The sequence below is a fragment of the Pteropus medius genome, unplaced genomic scaffold (assembly GCF_902729225.1).
Source record: "Pteropus medius unplaced genomic scaffold, Ma_sr-lr_union100, whole genome shotgun sequence".
Classification (NCBI taxonomy): Eukaryota; Metazoa; Chordata; class Mammalia; order Chiroptera; family Pteropodidae; genus Pteropus; species Pteropus medius.
Window position 1 is genome coordinate 5,798,244 of NW_024349802.1, and position 26,079 is coordinate 5,824,322.

General features: G+C 44.3%; 1 protein-coding gene across 2 annotated transcripts in view; it reads right to left on the reverse strand.

Moving 5' to 3' along the window:
• Window positions 1-8,461, reverse strand: part of FSTL4 (follistatin like 4) — a 347,748-nt gene extending 339,287 nt beyond the window's left edge. For both annotated transcript variants that reach the window (XM_039836026.1, XM_039836025.1), the window contains exons 1-2: window positions 8,287-8,461; window positions 642-777 (exon numbers count right to left, since the gene is read on the reverse strand). In XM_039836026.1, coding sequence (XP_039691960.1) covers window positions 642-767 — 126 coding nt within the window. In that variant the 5' untranslated portion in view covers window positions 768-777; window positions 8,287-8,461. The remainder of the gene's footprint in view (window positions 1-641; window positions 778-8,286) is intronic.
• Window positions 8,462-26,079: the final 17,618 nt, after the last annotated feature.

The window sequence follows — 26,079 nt, forward strand, 5'->3', positions numbered from 1 at the left end:
GGGGCGAGGTACAGCTTAGGAATCCTCTTCAATCCTTAAGACCAAGTTCACTAACCAATTAGCAGTCCATCGTGGCTCTCCAGGGAGGTATTTGCGAACAAGTTTTCCAAGCGCTTCAGAAGCATTTATATATACCTAATGTGCCATTAATCATTCTTATCTGTTCATTAAGGCGGTCTCCCTCAGGACCTCTACTTGCCAGTTCTTCCTCAGCTTGCTTCTTTTTATCTATAGACCCGGAAAGGAGTTCATTTCTTTCAAAACATATTTTATAATTAAAAGACTTCATTTATTCACAGGGGTGTGCTCCACCAATGAGTCTGCATTTTCTGAGTTTTATTAAACATACAGAAAGGCCATTCTCTTGAGGGTCTTTGTGGAAGACAAACCGTACAACTACAGCTGGGCTTGGGAACACATTTTCAGCATGGAGAGATTCAGACCATTACTTACAGCATGATATAAATCTCCTGTCCACATCAACGCATGTTGCTTCCTGCTGTCCCCTATCAACAAGGGGGAACAATTTCAATTCACGCTGTAATCTAATTGATATAAACTAAAGATGGAGGGGAAATCAGATATTGTAACTTGAAAAGCAATCAGTTTGAAATGTCATGTCAGCTGTCATGTGACTATACCTCTGCCTGCGACTCCTCCATATCCACGTTCAGGCCTCTGCTGCTTCCTGGGTCCATCCGTCCCAGCGCAGCCAGCAGCGAGGCCCCGAGCAGTGCGAGATGCAGCCAAACGTGCACTGGTTTCATTCTGTTGAGTCTGTTGAGAAAATGACACATGCTCAGGATGAAGCACTGCAGAATGGAAGCAACTTACCTCAGTTAGTACCTGTACTCCAGAATCAGATATACCCGAGCTGAAATCCTGCCACCAATCTTTCTGTTCTACCATGGAGAAGTTACATTACTTCTGAGCCATAGTCTACTTGCCTCTAAAATGGGGTCAATAACCCGTATCTCATAGGGTTGCTGCGAGGGTTGAAGAAGTCAGGTCAGGCACATAGTAGGAGCTCCATAAATGCCAGCTGCTCTATAGAAACCCACCTGAAACACTACCTTCCACTACATCTCCAAGAACAAACCAGGGTGAGAAAGCTGGGTCCCCTCTGTTAGGTCACTATATATTCATGCTCAAGCTTCCTCAGAAAGCAATCAGTGCTCGATAAATGCTGCAGAAGAATCGTGTTAAACCCGTGGCACCTCATCTGCAGCTGATGTCTTGCTTTATGTAATGGTGAGCTTCAAAATAAGACCTAATATATAAATAAGACCAGTCATTTTTGTAGCAAAATCCAAGCATCCTATAGACAATGGAATTTCAATAACTGTTAAGGGGTTTCCTGAGGCTCACATGATAAACTGTCTAACATCCCAGAAGACAAGAAATGGACACTTCAAAGTAATCATAGAATTACCTGGATGAAGAAACTAAGCATCAGCTACAGTAAATATTCAACTCTCTACTGTGTTCTGGGTATTGTGCTAAGGGGACAAGGACACAGACCAGTCCACTTGCCCAATTATCTGTACTTTTTGGGTAAGGTTTCTGCTGTGAACATATTCCAACCTTAATTTCAGTGTCTCTAAGAAACATAGCCGGATAGAACTCATGATGCAGTATCTACAACTCTTACTCGAGGAAACTAGAGGGGTTATTGATTTCTGTGAGCATCACACAATTCAGTGCTTAAGTGCACGTGGTCCACACTGCATCCTGATCGTGGCTGGAGAGATGAAAACACAGAGCTCCTTGGAGGCCAGCAGCCCACGTGACCTGGCTTAGGGCTGATCCAGATCAGGTGTCCAGCCAAAAAAAAGAATTAGCTGCTTGAGGGACGTTATAGCTTGTTTGAAGAGCTCACCCTTGCTCATGCCCAAAATCAATAGCTTTGCAGGATTCCGACTCTAAACAGGAGTTGGAGGTATCACAAGATCACTAGTTGGGATGCCAGGGCCACCAAACAAATACACTCCTGCCACATTCCAGGTTTCCTTTGGCTGCTTTCCACACCCAAAATGAGCTGCCTCTTCAGATTTGTTTTATGTCCCCAGCTTGAGACAGAAATGCCCCCAGAATGGAGAAGTCAGACTAAAAATTGTAGGCATATCACACTGGCCTATAAAAAGGCAAGGTTATAAATTATGACTATCTTGTAAGAGAAGGTGTCTCCTTGTTTTAAAAAGAGTCCACAGACTCCCACTCCCACATCTGTTTCTTCAGCCATTCATCTTTGACATCTGTTGGCAAAGCTGGAGCTACTGGGAAAATAGTCCAGGTGGCCAGTAAATATAACGTGAAGGTCACAGTCTCGCCCTCATCAGCACCTGCTCTGCACTCTGAAGAAGGCAGAGTTGAGCAGAATGGTGCGGTTTTATCTGCTACCTGTGAGGGGACAGGAGCTCTCACAGCGGCCACCCCACTCTGCACTTCAGATCCGGTGCTCTCGCTGGGGTGTCTGGGTACTTAACAGAAACAAGGAGCAGTGAGACTCACATTCAGGACAAAAAGAGAATAAAAATGTCTTTCCCTAACGGCGACCAGTTTTTTTAAAAATAAATAGGGCAATTCTCTATTCTGCAGAAATTATTCTCTTCTGAATGCAAAGCCATGTTCTAGACACTACAGAAAGCAGTTTCTGGATTTTTAGAGTTTTAAAAAAAGAAGAAAAGAAAAGAAAAAACAGCAACAGTAACTCAAGCTAGAACTAGAAAGACATTGCTTCCCACTCTGCTTTTATGGATTCTTGCCTCCTTATCCACTCTCAAACAGTATTCCTGGGCTCGGCACATATACAGAAGGTCTTCTTTTCTCCCTGTTCATACCTTGGAGTCCAAATAAGCTAAAAACAGCAAGATAATTAAAACTTACTCAAGTTAACATCCAGATGTCAATTCCTAGAGTTATGAAATATTCAAGCCATGAAATCTAGTATTTAGTTTTCAATTTGCCTAGTAATCCAAGACCAATTATGTTCGATGTTTTATTATTAATGGATAGCATCAAAATAAAATGGATTTACTTCCACTGTTATTTTGGCAAGCTGCAAATCCCTTTATTCAGGAGGGCGCGCCCTAACCTCTGGCTTTAAACCAGCCTTTGTGTTTCAAGAAACTAGAGCTCAGACCTGCTGCATCGAAGTTATCTCTGGTTTTATCTGGTTTGTGTTGAGGTCATGGAAGATTTTATTTGAAGACAGGGGAATCCGTGGACCAGGCCAGCGACTGAAATATCCCTAGGCAGCTCTGTAAAGTTTAGCTTAGCTCAGCCACCACTGGATCAAACTTTGTACAATAGATGCATCTTACATGTCATTTTATACTCTCTGTGAGTGACAATTCATTACATCTACAGCAGCAACAGTCTAAAAATTTACAACCCAGGTTTTATGACAGTTTGGTTCATAAAGAAAATAATATAGGGTCTAAATCAATTTTGATGATCTGTCTAATAACCAAATAGAGACTATCTATTTGGTTAACACATATAGCAATTACTACATGTCAGGCAGAGTCCTAAACGTTTTATAGATATCAACTCATAACCCTTATTTCTACTCCATAAGGAAGTCAATGATTACTCCCTAGTCAGATGACAGGGGAGACAGGTCACCGAGAGGTAACTACCCTGACAAGGCCAAGTGGCAAATAAGTGGCAGAGCTGAGACTTCAAGCCAGGCAGGTAGACTTAGCATCTATGCCCTTCACACCCCCATCCTCTGATGTCTCTCAATACTTAGCAATATTTTGTTTCAATGAACTGCTATTTTTAGCGTGATGGGGGAATCTATGTAGAGCAAGATAAAAGGCGCAGAGCCCCACGTCTCTCTTTCCTCTGAAAGCTGCCAAGAGCTGTGCTCCTCCAGTTTTCACCTTGGCTCCAACCAAGGATGAAGGAGCAGAGTGAGGGGGAAAGGCCAGCTGCTTCCCCTCCTGCACCCCACCCCGGGGATGGAGCTACTTGGCACACTCTCCTCAGCCCTCACTGCTGCTGTCTTTGCTGGCCAAGAAGAAATGTGGTTCAAAAAAGGAATCACAAGGAGACGCACAGAATGCCAGGCAACAAGGATTCCCCTCAGCTCACGGGGAGTGATGGCACGGCGCAGGCAGTCACTCTGGGGGAAACGGATCTGGTGACAAATTAATTACTCCTCAAATGCAAATAGCCCTACTGGCCTTCAGATAGAAGGAAATACAAGAATCTCCCATTTGTAGATCAGTAAGGTCACCAACTCTCTTTGTGACTACCTTTTCTTTCAAACAACTCATAAAGCTCAAAGCTTTGATATTTAAGACATCTAATTTCCAAGAGAAGTAGTTCACTGCTTCCTCCGAAGTTTCCCACCTGTGCCTCGCTTTCTTCATGCTCAGGGTAACCAGGTGCCAGCCGGACTACTGCACAGATAGGACACCAGAACCCCAGGGGGTGGGAGTCAGGGGTGAGGAATTCACCCACTGTGTGAAGCCACACTAGTGGCCAGACCTAGACTGAAACCCAGGCATCCTGACCCCTGGGAAACCAAATGTTTTTGTTTTTTACCTTGTCACAAACGTATGTAGAGAATGTGTTTGCATTCTCTGTTTAGGTAGATTATGTTGCTTTTTTTCAGTGCTGGATGGGCCCCACTAGGACATCTACTTGATCCTTATGAAAACCACTCGCTTTTCTGGTTTTATAATATAAGCCGATACCTGTGTTGTTATTTATTTGTATTTAAAATTACAGAGATATTACAAATTTGTATGATGTAACATTCCAAATTGTGACTTGCTTCTGAAGAAATTTGAAAAATGTGACATAAGAACACAAATGGTTACAAAGAAATCCATATGAATATGTAAATTCCAAATCTGCCCCACCAGAGGACAAGAGCCAACATGTATGCTGTCTTTATTAAACAAGGTCAGAGGCCAGAGAGAAGCAGTGACATTAAACTGGCAGTGGGTTTAATACAAATTTCTCTTTTCTCCTCTGGGAACCAGGCTTCTTTGGGGAGAATGGAAATTCTGACCATCATCTTTCGGGGAGATTGTTGACTGGTTCTCTCTCAGAATACGGTTAACATTACCAAACCAGACATTATGGATTAGCCACATAGAAACGGCTTCTTTTTGTAAACAACAGGACCAGAATTTATGAAGATGATTTGACAAAACCAAGCAACACCAACCAGCCTTGAAGAGCACAGCTAAGGTTTGTTAGCCTGAGGCACCTGCATTTCCACCCTTTCTAACTGGAAAAGTGTATGCTCTAGCCAATAATTTGAGGCGCAGTGCGTTTTACGCATGGGATGGTAGCACGCGACAAGCAGAAACCATCCAGAGACCACCAAAATCCTGCTGTCCTCTTCTGTATGTCTGTCCAGGGTTAAAAGAAAGAGAAAGCTATATAAAACCTAACCCCAAACCAGAAGGCTATTTATTAATTTATTCTGGAAGGGTTAGGACCCTATTTTTGATTTGTGAGTGTTTTAGCAAAAAATAAAAAATAAAGAGATTCAAACTTCCTCAGACCCTAGGTACTTCCTCAGTACCTAAAATATCAACCTAGGGAAATTAGGTATGAAAATATAACAGGATAACCCTGCATCAAGCCATAATGAAGTTATATTGCATTTCTCTATACCTTTGGTTGATCATTCCAACATCTGATAAATTAGATACCTAAATTAGTCTATGTGCAGTGTATAAATCTAGGACATTTTTATTCACTGCGAGGTTTAACAGACACACACACACACACGCACGCATGACTTCCCATAACTCTCACCCTTTCCAGATTCAGATTATACCTCTTAAGTACCACGTTTCCTCAACCATAGTTCTATTTTTGCTTGAAGTTCCATGCCCTGTGTTATGCACTGAGATAGAAAATGTAAGGAAAGACGAGCTCCTCAAATATAATTTCATTAGGTTAGTAAGCACACAGCTGACCACACATAAGCAATACAAGAAGGATGAATTTGCAGAGAAATACCAAAAAAGGCAAAGTAGGAACTAAAGTAGATTTTCAGACAATTTTGAGTATTTGGTGCCAGTTTCTGGAATATAATGTTAAGTCGAACAAAAGATCACAAAATGAAGATCACTTTTTAAAAACATCCTGCAGCCTTTAGAGAAAGGAGAAGGCGAGACTGACTGGTCAAAGTAGAAAAATCTAACCTATCCTGCCACACACACACACACACACACACACACACTTCCAGGGCACAGCCAAAGGAACAGAAGTTCTCTCAATGCCCAAAAGAACATGCCGATTCCTCTCTGGAGCAAAAAGAGCCTTCTTGGCATTAACAAAAACTGAGGGTGATCATAAAATTCTAAGGGAGCAGAAGCCACTAGAACAGCTTTAATGAGCAATTTTAAGAGATTTCATCAAAGACTATGTTCTTGCATGACCTTTGGCTCAGACTGAAGTCTTCCGGGCGGGGGCTGTCTTTTTCCTAGGATGGGAAGGAAGCAAGCATTCAGCTGAGTGTGTCTAAACAAAAATGGTCTTGTGATACTGCAGTGTCTTCTCACAAAACTAAGATGAGAAGCAGACATCATTCGTCCTGTGGGGCATCAGCTCATGTCTTCTTTTGAGCCACTGCATGAGGGTTGATGCGGCTTTGGCATCATAGAAACCACATCACTTGCTTCCCAGGTGAGCCCTCCATCTGACCACTGCCCAAACTCAAAGCCTATCCCGGGCCACTTCAGGATTAACAGGGTACTGTTAAAAGTCATCTCTGGCTTTTTCTTAAGCCTGATGGTAGGAAAATAACTTGGAACTTTTCAGAGAAGTCCTAATTTCTTCCCTATCCCTTTTCTCCCCTGGCGGTGCACATTTTGATTAGTATTTACCGTGCCACCTCCTATTGAAATTTGGTTTATCTTTGGCCCAGAAAATGTGGGTGGATGTTTGTATGTCGGGGGTCCATTTGGTACAGCTCCTGGTGCACAGCATTGCAACACATCTACAAAGAGAACAGACCAAAGCTACTGGCGCTGTTTTTCACTTGCGGGAAACCTCGGCGGAAGCGACACCTAGAGGGGAGCGGAGGAGAGGCTGCGGAAGCGCTATTCATCAATGTCGGCGACAGTTATCAGGAGCGAGGTTGGCTGGACAGCTCACGGGGAACCAACTCCTGACACAGACCTAGCAGAGCCTCACTCCGCGGGGGCCCAGGCACTTCCAGCAGCTGGACGCGCTGCACTGATGCTCACCACGTTGCAGGCACTGTGAGAAACCCTACAGCTTCCATCGGTTTCAGCTCCTGCCAAGAGTGGCGGGCGCCCAAGTCCTCAGGTGGCAGGCCTCGAGTGACCGCGCTCCGGGGACTGTGTAACAACTGAAGGGAGCTCCGAAGGCTCGCGCCGCTCTCGCCCCAAACTAGAGGTGACATGCGCCCAAAGCGGAGCGCTCACCTGCATCGCCTAGGTCCCCCCGAAACTTGGAGCAGGTTCTCTTTGCTGCGCAAAGAGGGCCGGAGATCACCCACAGTACAAGCTCTCTTAGGGCCAAGCCCCCTGCCTGAATGTCCCCCAAACAAACTGCTCTCTAGTGACTCCCCCAGCAGATTAACACCGGCCGCTCGCTCGGAACACCGATCAGCCGGGCAGAACGAGAACCGCGGGTTGCCGCGGGCCGGCTTCTGTCCCGGGTCCCTCCTCCCTGGCCATCCCGGCCCGGCCCCACGTTCAGCCCAGACGCAGGGGAGACTGGCGAAGAGAGGGCCAAGCCAGGCGCAGCGGGCCCTTTGGGCTGCAGCAAGGAGACGCAAGTTTCCCCGCAAAGCTGGAGGGAGGCGGGAGTGAGCACCCCCGCCCGCACCCCAGCGCCAAGGGCACGAGTGCGAGCAGAGGGGCCGCCGCTCGCCTGGCTCGTCGAGACCGCTCTGGGTCCGGATCCCAAGAGCGGCGCCCGCAGGGTCTCGGAGCCCGGCGCGGGCTGCGGGCTCGGCCCCAGAGGTTCTGCGCCGCGCTCCGCACGCCAGCCAGGTCACTCCGGTCCCTACTGCAGACCCGGGCCCCAAACCACGGAGCTCCAGCCTTTACCATGAGTCCTGGCTCCGGCAGGGGTATCCTTGCCGAGCCCAGGTCCCGTGGTCCTGCGCCCGCTGCCCGCCAGGAGGGTAAAGTTGGCTCTCGCGGCGCGGGCTGAGAGAACATGCAAGCGCCCGCGCCAGGCCCTGCGGGGAGGCGCCGGGCAGCGGGCGCGGAGACCCCAGCAGGGCGCAGAGGAACTGGTTGGTGGTGGCGACTTGGCACCCTCCGCGAGCTCGCGTACCTGAGGCGGCCAGAGCTGAGGAGAAGACCAGGTGGCCAGACTCCCGTGGGCGGGAGCGCCCCGTGGCGGCAGTGGCGACGGCGACCCGGTCCCGCGTCCTTCGGTCGGTCTCTCTGACTGTCGGCGTGTCCCGGGCGCCCTGAAGGTTGTCGCGACTCCAGCTCTCTGAGCCGCCGCTGCCCGCTGCTGTGCCGCCGCCGCCGCTGCTGCCCTATTTCTGCCGCCCGGAGCGGAGCTCGTGACGTCACCCCTCGGGCCCCGCCTACCCAATCGCCGCCACCTGTGCGCGCAGCCCGCCAGCCCGCAGCTCAGACCCGCGCGGGGCCCGCGGCAGGTGCGCGGAGCAGCAGGGTGCGCACGCCGGGTCCGAGGACTGGGCGCTCCAGGGCGATCTCTGCACCCGCCGCGGAGGGGGTGCGCTCCCGCCCCTGGCTCGCCGGTATCCTGGCAAGTGACAACCCCCTCCCATCTCCTAACACACCCATCCTCGCCTTTCTCTCCTCCCGGCCCTTCCCGGGCAGATTCTCCAAGGCTGTGCTCTCAAGGTGCACAGCTGGTAGCCGGGCCGTAGCTTGTGGGGCGCAGGAAGGCCAGTGCACTACACCAAGAGAGCCTTCCCTGAGGCCAAGTCAAGTGACATTTCCCCTCTGTGAGAGCCCACAAGCTTCGAAAAAGCAAAGTTTTTATTTCTCTCTTCTGAATCTGTCCTTTCCCAACTACAGAGTCTGACCAAATCCTGGGCATACGGGGGCAGTCCCAGGTGACAACTGCCTATCTCGGCCAAGCTGTGATCAGAGGGTTCCTTCTTTCTCAGAATCAGACGTTTTCGCAGCAGGACCTCATCCCCAAGCCTGGGGCTCCCAAACCTTTCTGGGTCCCTCTTCAACATCCACAACTTTTGGAGACCCCGACCAAGCAGGAAACATCTTCGTAATATCTTGGGCCCCCAAGATGTCATTCTGTAGCCCCAATCTGGCCTCAAATTTAGGAGGGAGACCCTAGCCAGGTCAGGTTGGTGGTGACCCATGGGCAGGAGCCTTTCTGGGGGACTGGCTGTGTGGGCACTGGGTGACTTCCTGGCTTGGGAGAGCAGTTTCTTGTCCACAGCCCTGTAATAACTCCTGGCCTGGAGGAGGGGGCAGAGGGGCTTTTCTAAGGATGAAGTTTGTTAAATCTCAGGAGAAAAGGAAGGCTCTCGGGGTAACATGGATGAAAAGGTATTACATTTGCTCTTTCCTTCAACAGATATTTACTGAGCCCTCCTACGTACCAGGCACTGTGCCAGGTGCTAGGGTTATAGTAGTGGAGGGTCCAGCATGGTCTCTGCCCTCACGCAGGTCTTAGTCTGGGAACCAGCTGTTCCTCTATCACTGCTCAGCTGGTAACCCAGAACCAGATCTGCTAAAATGAGGAGCTCGGTGACTTCTAGATCTTGGACTGCTGTGATTTCTCATGTAGATATCATGATTTGGGCTCAGAAAGATAAAGTCTACTCCATCAGCAGCCCCAGGATCTTGACAGGCATGATACTCTCTCCGATTTGACCATGAATCTTTGCTAAGGCCATCCGTGACTGAGCTTCTGAGGCTTAGGGCCAGATTCTCTATAGCTGGATCAAGGAAGGGATGGCACTTTCCATCTTGGGAAAAAAAGAAGAAAGACGGCATGAAAGGAAGTAGGGAAATTTGGAAACACACTGTGCCTTCCTCCGAAATGTAATTCTAAGTCCTGGTCAAGATGGAGTTCCACAGCTCAGAGGCTGGGTTCATCTCTCCTCCCACACATATTTGGAAAAGTTGATCTCTGTTCTTAGCTCTGAGCACAAAGTCCCTGGTTCAGCCTCATGGCCCTGTAACGTAACCCAGGCAGGCCTCGTGGTGTGAATTCTTAATAACTCAGAGTCACATGTAAGTCAGGGTCTGCAGACTGACCAAAATCAGAAAATTTCTGTTTAATGTAGGGAATAGGGATGGGAACTTTCTCTGCTTCCCAAAGAAAAGGGAGAATGTAGCTGCTGCCAACCAGGTGTATCCCTTAGAGATAATGCTAATATCTGAAGTAAGCTATTGTGACTACTGTGCAGAAAATAAGAGTGGAATTAAAAATCACTTTGGAATAAAAAAAAGGTGAAGTGTGAATGACGAAATCACACAAGCCTTCGGGGAAGCAGCATCAGGTGCCAGTAGACCTTGGCACCTCTTCGAATTGCTCTAAATAGGCTAGATTTCACACAGAAAGTTTTAGAATTTGCTTGAAATCCTACTTCAGAACTTGTAAGCATACTGATGATTCTCAGTAGCCAACTAAGATGCTTCACCAAAAAATAAAAATAAAAAAAGTTAAATTTTGATTTTATACAATTCAGTAAATTTCGAACGGGGAAGCTAAAAAGAAACAGAAGTTCAGATGACTTCCCCCAACTCCCACTCTAGGTTATTGGTGAGAGATTTAGCCAGACATACTTAGAAATATACAAAAGGAAGTTATCAATTTATTTTTACAAGATCAAAAAGTTTAAAAATCTCCAATGTGTACATTTTTTACTTTACCAATTTTAAAACATTCTTCTATTTCTATGCTTACCAAAAACACAACCACATGATCAGAACTACTGCCAAACAACATGTCTCCTATAGGTTATTTCAGATTGCAGCTTCACTTCAGGGGGCTCAGAGGTGACATACAGCCATGGGATCAAGAAGAAGATGCCTCCTCCAGATTCAACCAAAAGTTTCCTGTCACTAGCTATGGGTCAGATCTACGCTGGGTTGATCAGATGGTACCCAGAAACACCCATCAGAAGCCAGACTGGGAGGATGTGAGAAGGTAAGCAAAGGCAAAAGATGGTCTTCCTTGTCTTGCATAACTCAACATTCTACTGCCCCCCAAAATGTCAGTACACCTTCAAACCAACCATGAAGTTGATTGGAGAAGCAGCCTGGATCTCCAGAGAGCCCTGGACAGAGAGGATTGGGGACTGGGTCCCTCTCCTGCCTCTGCCCCTCTCTGGCTGTGTGAGCCTGGGGGAGTCCCATCCTTTCTGGGCCTTGTTTCCTTATCTCTCAGGGGGGATCTGGGGTGAATGTAGTGGGAGGTGATCATACTAAATGAACTTCTAGGCCGTTTCAATCCTCTAGGTCTATGTCTTTATTTTCCTGATATTTATAGATGTTAGGGCTTCTCTGATAGAAAAAGAGCTATGAGGTAAAAGTTTTCCCCTAAGACTAGCATTAACGCTGATTTCTTAAATGGTGATTCACTTAGTCATCTAGAAATTAAGGGGATGTAGGCAATAAATTCCAAATCCTAGACCCGAAATCACACTCAGAAATAATTTTTTAACTTGGGTTTAGGGAGAAAAGTAGCCAGCATTCAAGAGAGAAATGTGATTTGGGAAATTTTTCAAGGCAGTGAAGAAGTGGGGTAGAACAGGAATTTTAATTAAGAAGTTGAGATGAATGAGATGATACAGTGATTGTTATATTTACTTAATTGTTCTCATCACAAATCCTTGTCATATCCAAACCAAACATGTAGGCTTTCTCTCTTCTTCTCTGCCTACAGAACTTCAACTCCATTCAGCATGGTCTAAGCCCCCACTGGTCTTGCAGAAACTGGCTGAGGGGTGAGCAGGGAGCCCAGTTCTGGCTAAGGAGAGGTAAGACTTGGAGGGATAAAGAGAGGCTCGGAAAGAGATGGTGTCTCTTTTTCCTCTTGATACCCTCATTAACCTGAGACCCATGGTCACCATCTTGTGACCCTGAGAGCAGCCAAGTTGATCTATGGGAGATGACAGAACAGGGAAAGGAAAAGAACCTAGGACCTTAATGACCTGCTGAAATTTGCTGCTGAAATAACCACCATGAAGCTGCCCTTCCTCAGGATTTCTATTTTCCTCATGACTTACATCAATTGGGTTGGGCTTTTCTGTGACTCGAAGTAGAAAACATACCAAATGAGAAAGAAGCTAAAATGTAAATAAAAACCTGGTGCATTATTTGACTGGCTTCAGACACACAGCACGGAAGATAGATACAATTAAATTGTCACCATGTCTCTTGATTTGTCCAAGAACCCTGGGCTAGTCAAAGATTGAAGTCTCTTCACTCCAATCCAGTGCTCAGACATATTACAATTTTCAGGTATGAAGAATATTTAATTAACCAGGACCTTCCATTTCCTAACTGCCCTAGATAAAAGACAATGGACACATAACAACTGGACACGATGCTTTAAAGCCATTGAATGCATGCCCACCCATCAGCATTGCCTAGCCATCTGTAACTTACAAACGCCTGTCACTCCACCTTCCTCAAACATTTTTAAAGTAGTTTTGCCTTTTTCATATGGCATGTGACAAAGGAGTGATGTGACGTTTTAAATTATTTGAGAATATCATTTTAAATATTGTATCCTAAAGTTTGTTTTAATGCAATTATTAATAATATTCATAAGATACAGTCATTGCAGACAAATTTCCACATTGTATCATTTAAAAACAAATGAACAATGTTTGACCTTTCTTAAATTATGTGAGAGAAAGTATAATTTACTGATAAATATACTAAAATATGATATGTCATATCTGGTTTGAGAACTGGATATATACTAAAAACTACATTGGGATTTAACTCCATGACACAGCATCAAGTATAGGCAAAAACTGTTTTGCAAAAATTGATGTCTGAAATTAAGGAATTTTATGTTTAAAAACACTACAGTTTTATTTTTATAACTTCTATGTTTCGTTTATAAGTGACTGGAGGGGAAAGATTTCAGGCTGTTATTCACAATCACTCTGCAGATAGCACTTTGTGGGAGTGGGTAGAGCCTTTATTTTCAATAAATGAAGAGTCAAATTGGATATAATTGTCACTCTATTTTCTCTTTTTGAAGTATCAAATACATCTTGATGTTCTATGTCAGGATTTTTTATCAGATGAATGCAATTTACAGATTAGCGAAGGTAATTTTGATGTAGAACTGTAGTCTTATCACTTTTTTGCTTTAATTGTATTTCATTGTTGGATTCCTTATGTTTCTAGTCTTTAAACACAACTCATTATGGGCACAAGTCAAACATATATGAATAAGAAGGAAAACAATTTAAAATATAACAATCTCAATCATCCCAGCAGTCAGTGCTGTTCAGCCAAGAGAGAAAATGAGTGACAGAATCATGAGCATCCTCATCAGACCTCCACCTCCCCGCTGTGTGTGTGCACTTGTTATACACTGACAAGCTCAGGCTTTTATTGGAAATGAAAAAAATTAAATAATGTATCACTTACTGATCTTTTCATTTAAACCTTTCACTCTGAAATAATTGGAGATTCACATACATTTGTAAGAAATAATACAGAGCAATCATGTGTACCATTTACCCAGATTCTTCCAATGATAATGTCTTGCAAAACTATAGTACCATATCACAACCAGAATACTGACACTGATATAGTCATTCTACAGAACCTATCTGTCACTAAAAGGATGGCCCTTTTAGAGCCACACCTACTTCCCTTCCCTATGCCCCTCCCTTCTCATTCCTAACTCTTGGCAACCACTAATCTGTCCTCGTTATAATTTTGTCACTTCAAGAATGTTAAATATAAATATAAATATAAATATATATATATATATATATATATATATATATAGAGAGAGAGAGAGAGAGAGAGAGAGAGGATGTTATATAAAGAGAAGGATACAATATGTAACCTTTGGGATTGACTTTTTCACTCAGCATAATTATCTCAAGATTCATTCCAGTTGTCTCACATACCAATATTGTTCCTTTATGTTACTAAGTGGTATTCCATGGTATGGAAGTACATTTGTTGAACCAGGTGGGTTCTTTCTATTTTTGGCTATTACAAATAAAGTTGCTGTAAACATTTGTATACATGTTTTTATATGGACATACATTTTCATTTTTCTGGGATAAATGCCCATGAGTTCTACTGCTGACTTGTATGCTAGTAGCATGTTTGCTCTTTTAAGAAATAGCCAAACTATGTTCCAGAGTGGCTATAGCATTTTACATTCCCACCAGTAATGCATGAATGATTCCTTTCTCTGCATTCTTGCCTGCATTTGCTGTGTCGCTTTTTTTTTTAATTTTAGTCATCCTGATAGGTGTGTAGTGATATCTCATTGTGGTTTTATTTTGTATTTCCCCTATGGCTAATGATGTGAACATCTTTTCATGTGTTTATTTGTCATCCGTATATTCTCTTTGGTGAAAAGTCTCTTCATGCTTTTGGCCATTTTCTAATTAGATTGCTTGAGGGTTTTTTTACAAAAATTAAAAAAAATTAAATAAATCCAAGATCCCAAAGATTTTTCTATTTTTTAATAAAAGTTTAATAGTTTTACATTTTACATTTAAATTTGTCACCATTTTGAGTGAACTTTTGTATAAGGTCTGAGACTTAGAAAGAGGTTCTTTATTTTTCCTCTAAGAATTGTCTGTCCCACATCATTTGTTGAAAAGGCTATCTTTTTTCCACTGAATTGCTTTACACCTTTGTCAAAAATCAATTGAGCAGGAACTCAGAGGGGCCCTAAAGAACCAAAACAATCTTTAAAAAAAAAAAAGATTGGAGGGAAAACAAAGTTGGAGGACTCACATTTCCTGGTTTAGAACTTACTACAAAGCTATAGTAATCAAAACAGTGTGGTACTGGCATAAAGATAGACAAATAGACCAATAGAATAGAACTGAGAGTCCAGAAACATACATGTATGACCTACTGATTTTCAACAAGGGTCCCAAGGATATTCAGTGGGAGAAAGAACAGTCTCTTCAACAAGTAGCACTAGGACAACTGGATATCCACATGTAAAATAATTAATTTGGGTCCTTATCTTACACCATATACAAAAATTAACTCAAATTTGATCAATAACCTAAATATAAGAGCTAAAACAATAAACTTTTGGAAGCAAACATACGGATAGATTTCCATGACCTTGGATTTGGCAGTGGATTCTTAGAAAAGCTCAAGCAACTAAAGAAAAAACAGATAAGTTGAACTTTATCAAAATTAAAAACCTCTGTGCATTGAAGAATGTTATCAAGAAAGTGAAAAGGCAACACACAGAATAGGAAAAATATTTTTAAATCTTATATCTGATAAAGGATTAATATCCAGAATAAATAAATAACTCTTACAACTCAACAGCAGAAAGATAAACAACCCAATTTTTAAAAATGGGCAAAGGATTTGAATAGGAATCTCTCTGGAGAAGGTAGACGAATGGCCAAAAGACACATGAAAAGATGCTCAACATTCTATGCCATTAGGGAAATGCAAATTAAAGTCACAATGAGATACCACATCATACCCACTATGAGAGCTATAATAATATTAAAAAAAAAAACAAGTGTTAAAGAAACATATAACTGGAAACCTTGCACATTGCTGGTAGGAATGTAAAACGCTGTCGAAAACAGCGTAGTGGTTCCTCAAAAAATTAAACATAAAATGACCATATAACCCAGCAATTCTACTCCTATGTATATATCAAAATGAATTGATAACAGACTCTCAAAGACTTGCATACAAATGCTTATAGCAGCACCATTGACAATAGCCGAAGTGGAGTTTATTACAGGATGCAAAGCTAGTTCAGTATCTTTTTAAAAATCTATGTATAATTATGAAATTATGTAGATTTTTTATAGATAACCTTTATTGAGTAGAAGTTCCTCAGTATTCCTATTTATCTGAGAGTTTTTAATAAACTGAACTTTTGTCAAATGTTTTTCTGCACCTATTGATATGGTCATTTGCTTTTTCTTCTTTAGTTTGTTAATATGGTGGATTACATAGATTTTTTAAAAATATTGGAATAGCTTTACATCCCTGTAATAAACCCCACTTGGTCATGGTATGTAATTCTTTTTATATTTCGCTGAATTCTCTGTTAATATTTTGTTAAGAGTTTTTGCATCCGTATTTGTGAAGGATATGTTTTGAGTTTTCTCTTTTGTAATGCTTTTGTCTGGTTCTGATATTAGGATAATACTAGTCTCATAAAATTAATTGGGACATATTTCTTCCTCTTCTATTTTCTGAAAGAGATTATGTAGAACTGGTGCTAAGTCTTTAAACATTTGATAGAATTCTCCAACAAAACTATCTGGGCCTGGAGATTTCTTTTTTGGGAAGTTTTTGATTATTGTTCAATTTCCTTATAATTTAGAACTGTTCAAAATACCTACAACAAGCAAACATGCAAAAACAGGAATAAAACTATTGCTATTTATTGAACACCAACTGAACACAAGCACTTAATTCCCTTAACGACCCCACGAGGAAAATATCGCAATTATTCCTATTGTGTATTGAGGAAACCGAGGCTCAGAGAAGTTAAGTGACTGGCTCATGGTTACACAGCTGGTAATGGGCACAGTAGGGAACTACACTGTTTGGCTGGAATGGAAGGGTAAGTAGAGGGATAGCAAAAAGCAAAATTGAAAAGACAATGGCAGCTAGATTGTGGCGGGAGGTTTGGGCTTTATTCTGTGGGGGTGCAGCAGTGACAAGATGAAAGCCAGGCTCTTGGAAGATAGCCCCATTAATTATGTGACAGAAGAGACTGGACTCGACGCCATATTTCCTCCAGCTACAAGCTTAATCTCAGTTCTCTGTCTTGTTCCTGTACTTCCTTTCCCTGGAAGCCCACCCCAAACAGGGTTCTGTCCTTACCATGCCACTGAAACTGCTCTCATAGGGTCACCCATGACCTCGGAGGTGCCACATCCAATGGCAAATGCTCAGTCCTCATCTTATTTGATCTGTTTATTAATTCAACAGCTTTCTTTTGCTGAGCATCTACTATGTGCCAGGTCTTAGTTTAGGGGCTGGAGGTCAGGCATATAATAAAATAGAAAAAGGTCCCCATGCTCATGAATTTGCAGCCCAGTGATCAGCAGAACTGGACACAGCCCTCACATCCTCGCCTTTGCAACATTTCTTCCATTTGATTTCTGGACGTCACTCTAGCTGGGTACTTTTCCTCTCTCTCTGCTATGCTGGTTCCTACTTACATCTTCAACCTCTAAATGTTGAGGTGGCCTGGGTCCCAGTCCTGGCATCTCTTCTCTTCTCTGCCTTCATTTTGTTGGAAAGTTCTTCCACTTCGTGGCTTTTCTCACCCTGTGTAAGGTGACGATCCAACCCCGACACTTGCGTCTTTAGCCTGGACCTCTCTCCTGAACTCTACACTCCTGTGTTCACTGCCCTGAGCACCACCTCTTAAACAGCCAATTGGTACCTCAGACTTAATGGGCTCTGATCTGAATTCCTGACTTTTCTGGCTTCAAGGCCACTTCCCTAAGTCTTCCTCAGACCAGCTAATAGCACCTCCAACCTTTCAGCTGCTGGGTCTGGAATCCTGGAGTCATCCTCGGCTCTTCCCTTTCTCTCACATCCCAATCCGACCTATCAGCAAATCTTTCCAGCTCCACGTTCCCAGCAGATCCAAAATCAGACAGCTTGTCCCTGCCTTTATGGCTACACTACCATTTGCAGATCACCATCAACTCTCAGCTGTACCACTGAGCTCCTGCTTTCCCTCCCCTGCCCCCAGGGACTAAAGTCAAAACAGAGCCGTCCTCTTAAATACGAGCTGGATCATGTCACCCCTCTTCTTGATCCGCTCCCCCAATGACTTCTCACTGAACTCCAAGGAAATCCCAAGTCCTCACAGGGGCCTCTGAGACCCAATCACCCATCATCTCTCTGAGTTGTGTCCCCCTTCTCTCCCTCTCGCTCACTCTGCTACAGCCACACTAACCTTGTTGCAGTTCCTGGATACTCAGTCCAGCCACACTCCTGCCTGAGGACACCTTCCCTGGACACCTACTGGGCTCACTCCACGAGGCTCTGCTTCCCTACGAAGCCTTTCCCAGCCAGCGGAAAACTTCAACTCCTCCCCATCCTAGCATGACCTTTCTCCTTTCCCTGCTTTATTTTCCTCCTACAGTATTTATTTTCTTTCAACATATTCTATATTTTGCTTTTGTCTCTCTCTCCCCACTGGCACATAAACTCCATGAGGAGTCTGTTTGGTTCATTATTATGTCTTCAATCCCTAAACCAGTGTGGCAATAGATCTGTAAACATTTGTTGATCGGATGCTTTCATACATAAATGGGGATACTGAGATTCAGAGAGGGGATGGTCTGAATCTTAGGTTTTCTCTAACCCCAAGTGAACAGAGATGTGTGAAGCTCATATGACCCTGGAGAGAAGAGAGAGTTTCCAACCCAAGCAGATTTCCAACCCGCTTCTGCCTCTTCCCCAACAGAGGCCCCATCCTGTCCTCAGAGCTTGCCTTGCTCCCAAAGCAAACCCAGAGCTCTAAGTCAAGTCAGGAGGTTCCAGGCAGGGCAGAATCCCTGAGGGAGAAAGAGAGAGCCTCGTGCCCTCGGGCCATCTGAAGGAGCCCTGTGCAGCAGGGAAGGGCAGTGGGAAGGGAGGAGCCTGCTGGGAAAGGAGCCTCCAACCTGGCCTTTCTTGAGAGAGTGGCTTCTTCCTCTACTACATTATCTCCGAGGTCCCACAACAAGGGAAACAAGCAAGCTCTCATCTACCATCTCACGTGCTACCAGCCCAGGGCTGAGCCTTGGTGGGAGAAAAATGTGGTCACCACACATTCAACCATGAGATCTTTCCCTCTGAGGCTGAAGGGTCAGCACCCGAGACAGGGACAGTCCCCAGCCCCATTCTCCCTGCTCAGACTCTCTGTGAACCAGGAGAAAGAGTCAGAATGGACTTTTTAGAACAAGAAGAACGAACCTGCAGTTGCTGATTAATGTTAAAATGCAGGCCCCATTCACACCCACCACAGGTATGTTAAGCAAACACAAAGTGACAGCAGGCACGGTACAGTGACAGAGGAACCCACGGTTATCGTAGTGACAAGGTGCGCCTTGCCCACTTGCCATTTGTTAAGGCTTTTCACTCTGATGGTGCATGAAATTATCTACCTAAAGGAGTTGCGCCTATGTTCACGCCAACTTGAGCAACATGGCACCCTCTCATCATCCCCTTGGTCACAAAACCCCCTGGAGGGGTGTGACTAATGAGAATCTCATAAAACCTGGGAGAATGGCCATCCTCGGTGCCATATAACAGTGAAATTACTATTCACAGCCACATAAATTGCCACATGTCAATCTCCGCTTCCTCATTGTCACACCTTGGTGAGCCACTCCATGGCCTCTAAGATGTGACACAGTTTCTAGGACAGCAGAATCTGCTGGTCTCAGGGACAGCTTGTACCTAAGTTCACAGCAAGGTCGGAGTTTAGCTCTAATTACCCCAGCACACTCCCAGCTCTGAGACCTGCCAACAAGGCGGAGAAAGGAGAGTGGTATTTACAACAGGAAAATGCTAAACGTGGAGCAATGGCCTGATCCATCTCACAGCTGTAGTCTTTTGATTTGTACGTAATTTTCTACCCTACTGCTTCCAATTTGATACTGTAGGGGCCTGAGATGACAAAAAAGAATGGGATAACAAATGACGAGCTCAAAATACTGAACACAATCATAGTCACCCTGCATGTACATACAATCAATATGTCACTTGGAAGAAGGAACCGCTGGCCGCTGGGCAAAGTTGGCAATGTAAAATGTCACAGATTCAAGATGTGTTTTTTATGTACTTAGGAGCTGTCAACATAGCTGCCTCGCTGCTCTGGAAGGGAAACTTGCTTAATGTTTCATAATCAGTTGCCTTAGACAAATGAATTAACAGTCCAAAAGGAATATTAGAATGATTTTCAAGTGACCCCTCTTGCTTTGCTTGGCAGGCATGCTGTGTACTGTTGTGCAGGTTGTGCACTGCACAACTCCACACGGCACGATTGCCATGAACTATGTCATGGAATAGAACCTCCCAGAGCTGTGAAGTCATTTCTGTGCGACCATGTGCAGCAGCCCTGTGTGTGGCTCGTTGAGCAACTTGGAGTTAATGTGCCTGAGGGCTCACAGAGTGTCACAAAAATGGATCACAGAGACCCAAGCACACAGTGCCCACATTAATAGTCCGGACAATCCACATAGAGATCCACAAACTACTGGAACAGTTTACTTTCTGCTCTCAGGCTCAGTAGAGCAAAGGGCAATTCCATTTATTCTGGATATTCTGCTTGTTAAAGCTACCATATAGAAACACGCATGTGTTAATCATTTCTTAATTATATGAATATTATTAAAATTCCCTAAACTTGACAACTCTTTTAAACATGATCTATCTTTGTTGAGAGGCACTTCAGCAAGTTTTTTCAGAAGACAATGTTGTAATATATATCGAAATATAAGATATTAAACATCCTATGACCAGTACTTCTATTCCTAAGATTTTATCCTATAAAAATAAGTTAAAATTATCAAACATATTGCACATTTGTACATGTGCATGTGTATGTTTATACGCACACAAAGATGCTCATTGTAATATTATTTTAATAGCAAAAATAAAGGAAATTATTTGAATGTATACAAGTAAGGGATTTTCTAAATGAATTACAGTATATATATATAAAATGAAATACTATGCAGACTTTAAAATAATCCACTATAACTATTCGTACTTGTAGAAGACTTCTTTTTCTTTTTCCTGCATTCAAGCTTTCAAACATCCTTTAAATTAGGGGTCCCTAACTCCTGGGCCGCAGCCTGGTACTGGTCCGTGGCCTGTTAGGAACCAGGCTGCACAGCAGGAGGTGAACAGCAGGCGAGCGAGTGAAGCTTCATCTGTATTTGCAGCTGCTGCCCAGCAGTAGCATCACCGCCTCAGCTCCACCCGAGATCATCAGACATTGGGTTTTCATAGGAGCACTGTTCCCTGGTGCCAAAAAGGTTGGAGACTCCTGCTTTAAATGCTTGGGAAGTTAACTGTTTTATGATACCTTCTCCCCAAGGCAGAAGCCAGAAACCCCACTTCCCAGCCTCCTTTGCAGCTAGGACACAGATATGTAACCTGGTTCCACCAATGAGACTGTTTCTGACACAGGAGTGGTATCAGTGCTAGTGGAAGGGGTGGTTTCAGCAAAGATGAGTTCCCAGCAGAGCCAACTGCAGCACCTAGGGCTTCCCAGTGGCAATTTCTCAGCAGCTCAGCGATGTGAGTTTGGCCATTGTTCCACAGCCAGAGCTCCAATCTAGTTCTCTGGCCCCCAGCACCTCTGTGAGCTGCCCCATCCCCTTTAATAAGCCTCTTTCCTTCTTAAAGAGCTGAGGCAGCTTCCATTGCCTGGAAAGACACCTATGATACAGTTATCCTTGGGTTCATCATTTCAACTTTTGAATAACCCACATTCTGTATATCACACATGGAGACCCTCTAAGCCACCACTCAAGTGCCAGCTTTAGACTTCAGGACTCAGCAGAAGGATGCATATCTGAGTTCTGCAGGAGAACCCTCACTGCCAGCCCATGATCCAGGTTAAGGAGCATAGTCAGGGAGACTGTCCAACTATCCTTGAATATTTTATTGCAACATACCTTTGTTGTCTTATAAAAACGAGTGATAAGAAGAGAAATCAAAATGTTGATAGTTACACCAAAAAGACAAGGTTTTAGATGCTTACTAAAATCGAAACAAAGAAATCACTGAGGTACTACAAGGAGAAAGTCTTAAGCTCGTAGACTTTGTGTACAACTACAAAGCGTAAGAACGAATTGTAAGAATGTGAATAAACCACCAGAATAATTTTAAGATCTCTGAGATTAAAACCACTCCAGAAAATGTATGTCGATTATTCACTTTTGCATATTTAACTTTTGAATAACTTTTCAGAAATACGTTGTGTGAGAAAACATGAGACTGTCCACATATTCTGAAGTAAAATAAGTAAGATATGGGAAAGCATGCCTAGGTTTAACCCCGGCTTTAAAACATTCATGTATGTATGTATATATGTGATAGACGCTGAAAAATCTAGAAGTATAGCCTGCCAGCTCTGAAAAGTTGTTAACTCTGTGGGTTGAGATGGTAAAGGCATTTCACTGGCTATTTCGCATAGCCTTGAATAGTGTCAAATTTTGCAATGAGCAAGTTTTACTATTACAATCATCAAAAACTTTAAAGATATTTTCATTGTGAAGAAAAAAATACAATGGCTCTTAAGAACCTTCCAAGAACTGGGGCCATTGTGTAGGGATGAGTGTCAGAGTCTGGGCCTCAGGATACCTCTGTCTTTTCCTGACCCTCCTTCAGACTGACGTGTGGTCTTGTGCCAGTTGTGCCACCCCTCCAGGCCTTATGTCTGGATCCCTAAAGTTAGAGAGTTGGCACATGCTACCATGGCAGCCCTCTGGAGCGCTTCACAGTGAGCAGAGGGCTCAATGCACAAGCCAGGGCAGAGCAGGTTGCCCATTGGACAGCTGCCCTCGCAGAGAGTTGTCAATAGACACAGGAACTAAGCCCTGTCTTAAGAGAAACTGCCTAATGATGTAGTGCAGCGTGAACAAGACTAATTGATTGTCCTGTTTAATAAAAAGAGATCCAGCCCCAAAGGCAGCATGGGCCACAGAGCTCACCAAGATCAGAGAGAAAACAGAGAGAAGCCGGTGCCACCTCACGCTTACAAGGAGGCAGATAAGAGCCTGGCGGCAATCCAGGAAGAGACAAAACAGCATGCAAAAAAGTCCCAAGGACGGAATAAAGCTATTCTTATTTTAATGCTTTGCAGGGAGGCAACTTATCCTCTTTAATATTTCTAATACTTATTTTATTCTTCTAGTAAATACAAAAAGATGTTTTCCTAAATTCGAGTGGTTATCAAAATAAAACGATGGTAAGGAGAGGGTAAAGGGGTTTTGCTTTGTAAAACGTGTTCTTCCCAGGCCACAGGGATGTGCCTTGCCAGAAGGAAAGAGCGTTAACTCCTCCCAGATGCCTGGGTGTCCAGGGGAGCCAGTCACCTGTGCTTACAGCTGGAGGAGCCCTTCCGGTCGCTAGAGCTCAAGCCTGCAGCTGAGCTGAGAAAGACCACTCCAGTTCTTATCTTTCTTTTGTCCCTAAACGCAGATGAAACATTAAAGTCTTTTTTTCTTTTTACCCCGGTGGCAGAGCAGGGGCTGAGCTGCGAAACCCTCGGTGGAATTAAAGTTCTCATTGAGATCCTCTCCCTGGCCCCTGGTCATGTCTCGGTGGGCTTCATTTAACCCTGCTTTGCACAAGCGCCCCTCTTCACCCCCGCCATTGATTCAGCATCTTCATCTTCTGGAGCCTTTGCAAATGTGGCTCAGTGACTGGGCTTTTCCTGTCCCAAACCCTCAGAGTGACAGCAGTATTGCAACTATTAGAAAGCAGAGCAAGGAAACCACCGACACATCTGCCAGCCTGCTTACGCGGAAGGGTGGCAGGGGTAGATGGCGATGAGGGAAAGATTAGCCCTAAGTTCCTTATTCATTGTTCTCTTATTTCAACTAGGTGACAGCCCTTGTGCCTCCTACCTCTCCGATCCTTCAAAGTCATCACTGGTACCTGCTCTGCTGGTTACTGTCCAGTTGCCTCTGCCCTAGACCCAACTCTGTGCCCCAGGGGGGCTTCCACTATGAAGTATGGGCAGCCCCTACGAGCCCCCATTCCCTCCGACTCTGGTTGGCTTCTGCCCATTGGAAGCACCAGGAGATCAGAGGGTGGAAGGAGAGACAGGTTGGGTGTTTCTTTCTCGACTCCCTTCCCGCTGTGATGCCCTGCTCTACAAGGACAGCTCCTGTCAGGCAGCCCTTCTCCATAGCTTAGCTCTCCTGGGGCTCTGTTAACACTATTTCCTCTCCCTGTCCCTTTGGCCCACAGGTGGTAATCGCTTCCCACGGGGGACTTCACCATCCTTTCTTTGTTCCCTCCACCCTTCCCACACCACTATTCGTTGTCTCCTCGTTAAAATCTCTTCATTTGACCCATCTGGTAATCCCGTTTTCTTTCAAAATCCTAACTGATATATCTGTCACCCTTTTGCTTTAGAAAGTCTGCTTCTTCCTCCCCAGTGGCTGATGCAGAGGGTGTCTGAACAAAGAGAAGCCTCAAGAGATACTGTGATGCGAGTATGATGGGGAAAGCATACCTTTCAGGTGTATAGGTAAGTGCTAATGCAGCATGCCCAGCACCTACTTGGGAAAGGCACCTGAGGGCAAATATTTCTAATCAAGGGTGAAGGTCACTGAGGCAAGCTGGCCAGTATTTCTGATTACAGAAGCCATGATTGATTGATTCATTCAACAAATGTTAGAGCACCAATAACACTTAGGGAAGAGCCAGGCGCTTTACTGGGCACAGTGAGCTGACTACTGGCCCCCCCCCAAAAAATGTCTATATCCTAATCCCCAGAACAACCTGTAAATATGACCTTTTATGACAAAAGATGTGACCAAAGATTCTGAGAGGAGTTATTCTGAATGATCTGGGTGGGCCCTATTCTAGTGATGAATGTCTTAATAAGAGTGAGGGAGAGAGGGATTTAATAGGCAGAAGAGGAGGAAGCAGTGTGCCCATGGAGGCAGAGACTAGTGTGATACAGCCATAAGCCAAGGCACACCTGGGGCCACCAGAAGCTGGAAGAAGCAAGGAGGGGTCCTCCCCTAGAGCCTTTGGAGGGAGCAGCACAGCACTGCCCCTCCTCTGATTTGACTTCCAAAACTGTGCAAGAATAAATTTCTGTTACGCCACTCAGTTTGTGGTACTTGTTATGACAGCCCTAAGCTCTGGAGATATGATAGTGATCAAAACATATATGGTCCCCGCCCTCCTGGGGCACACATTCCGGGGAGCAAACAGATAGTGAACAAGTGAACAAAGATATGTAATTACCAGCTGTGATAAATGCAATGATGAACGGAGACAGAGAAAAATGCAGAAGAGTACCTATTTAGATTGGGGGTCAGGGCAAGCATCTTTGAGGAGGTGACCTCTGAGCTTAGACTTAAAGGATGAGAGGTAACCAGCTATAGAAAGGTCTCAGGCAAGAGTGCCCAGGCAGATAATACAGCAAGCCAAAAGCCCTGAGCTGGGGAACATACTAGCATATTCTTAGAAACAAAAAGTCCAGTATAGCTGGAATGAGGTTGGGGAGGTAAGGAAGACCCGGACATACAGGGATTATGGGCCATGATAAGGTCTTGAGATTTTATTCGGTAATAAGAAGTAATCTGATGGTTGAAAGCAGTGGAATGCCATGAGGCAATTTAAGGTTTTGTTTTCATCCCTCTGATTCTTGGTGAGAAACAGCTTGGCGGGGGATTGAGATTGGACAGAGAGACTAGTTACCAGGCCGTTGCGGTCTTCTAGGTGAGCAGTGAAGGTAGACTGTGATAATCACTTAGAGATGGAGAGAAGGCGACAGATTGAAGACATATTTTGGAGACAGAATTATCAAGAACCGATGAATATGGGGTATGAGAGAAAGAGCTTGAGTTAAGGATGACACCAAGGTTTTAGGCTTGAGTAGCTGGATGGATGTGGTGCCATCTATTGAGATGAGAAGATGAGGGGGGCGAAGAAGAAGACATCAGGCTAGAGATGAAATTGGGAAATGTCTTTCCACTCCCTTTGCAGTGTCAATAAAGTCTCTGAGATTCAGAAAGCTATGCCAGTTTCTGTTGCTTTAGAGACCCAAGGAAAAGTATCTTGGCTCCTACAAAGGACGACTGGGACTATTGGCCACCTAAATTTAATTCCTCTAGTATTACACACAACACAACATGACAATGCACAGAGAAGACCAGTAGAAGTGGACAACTGGGACTCCTACAGGAGATATTTGTCCTGT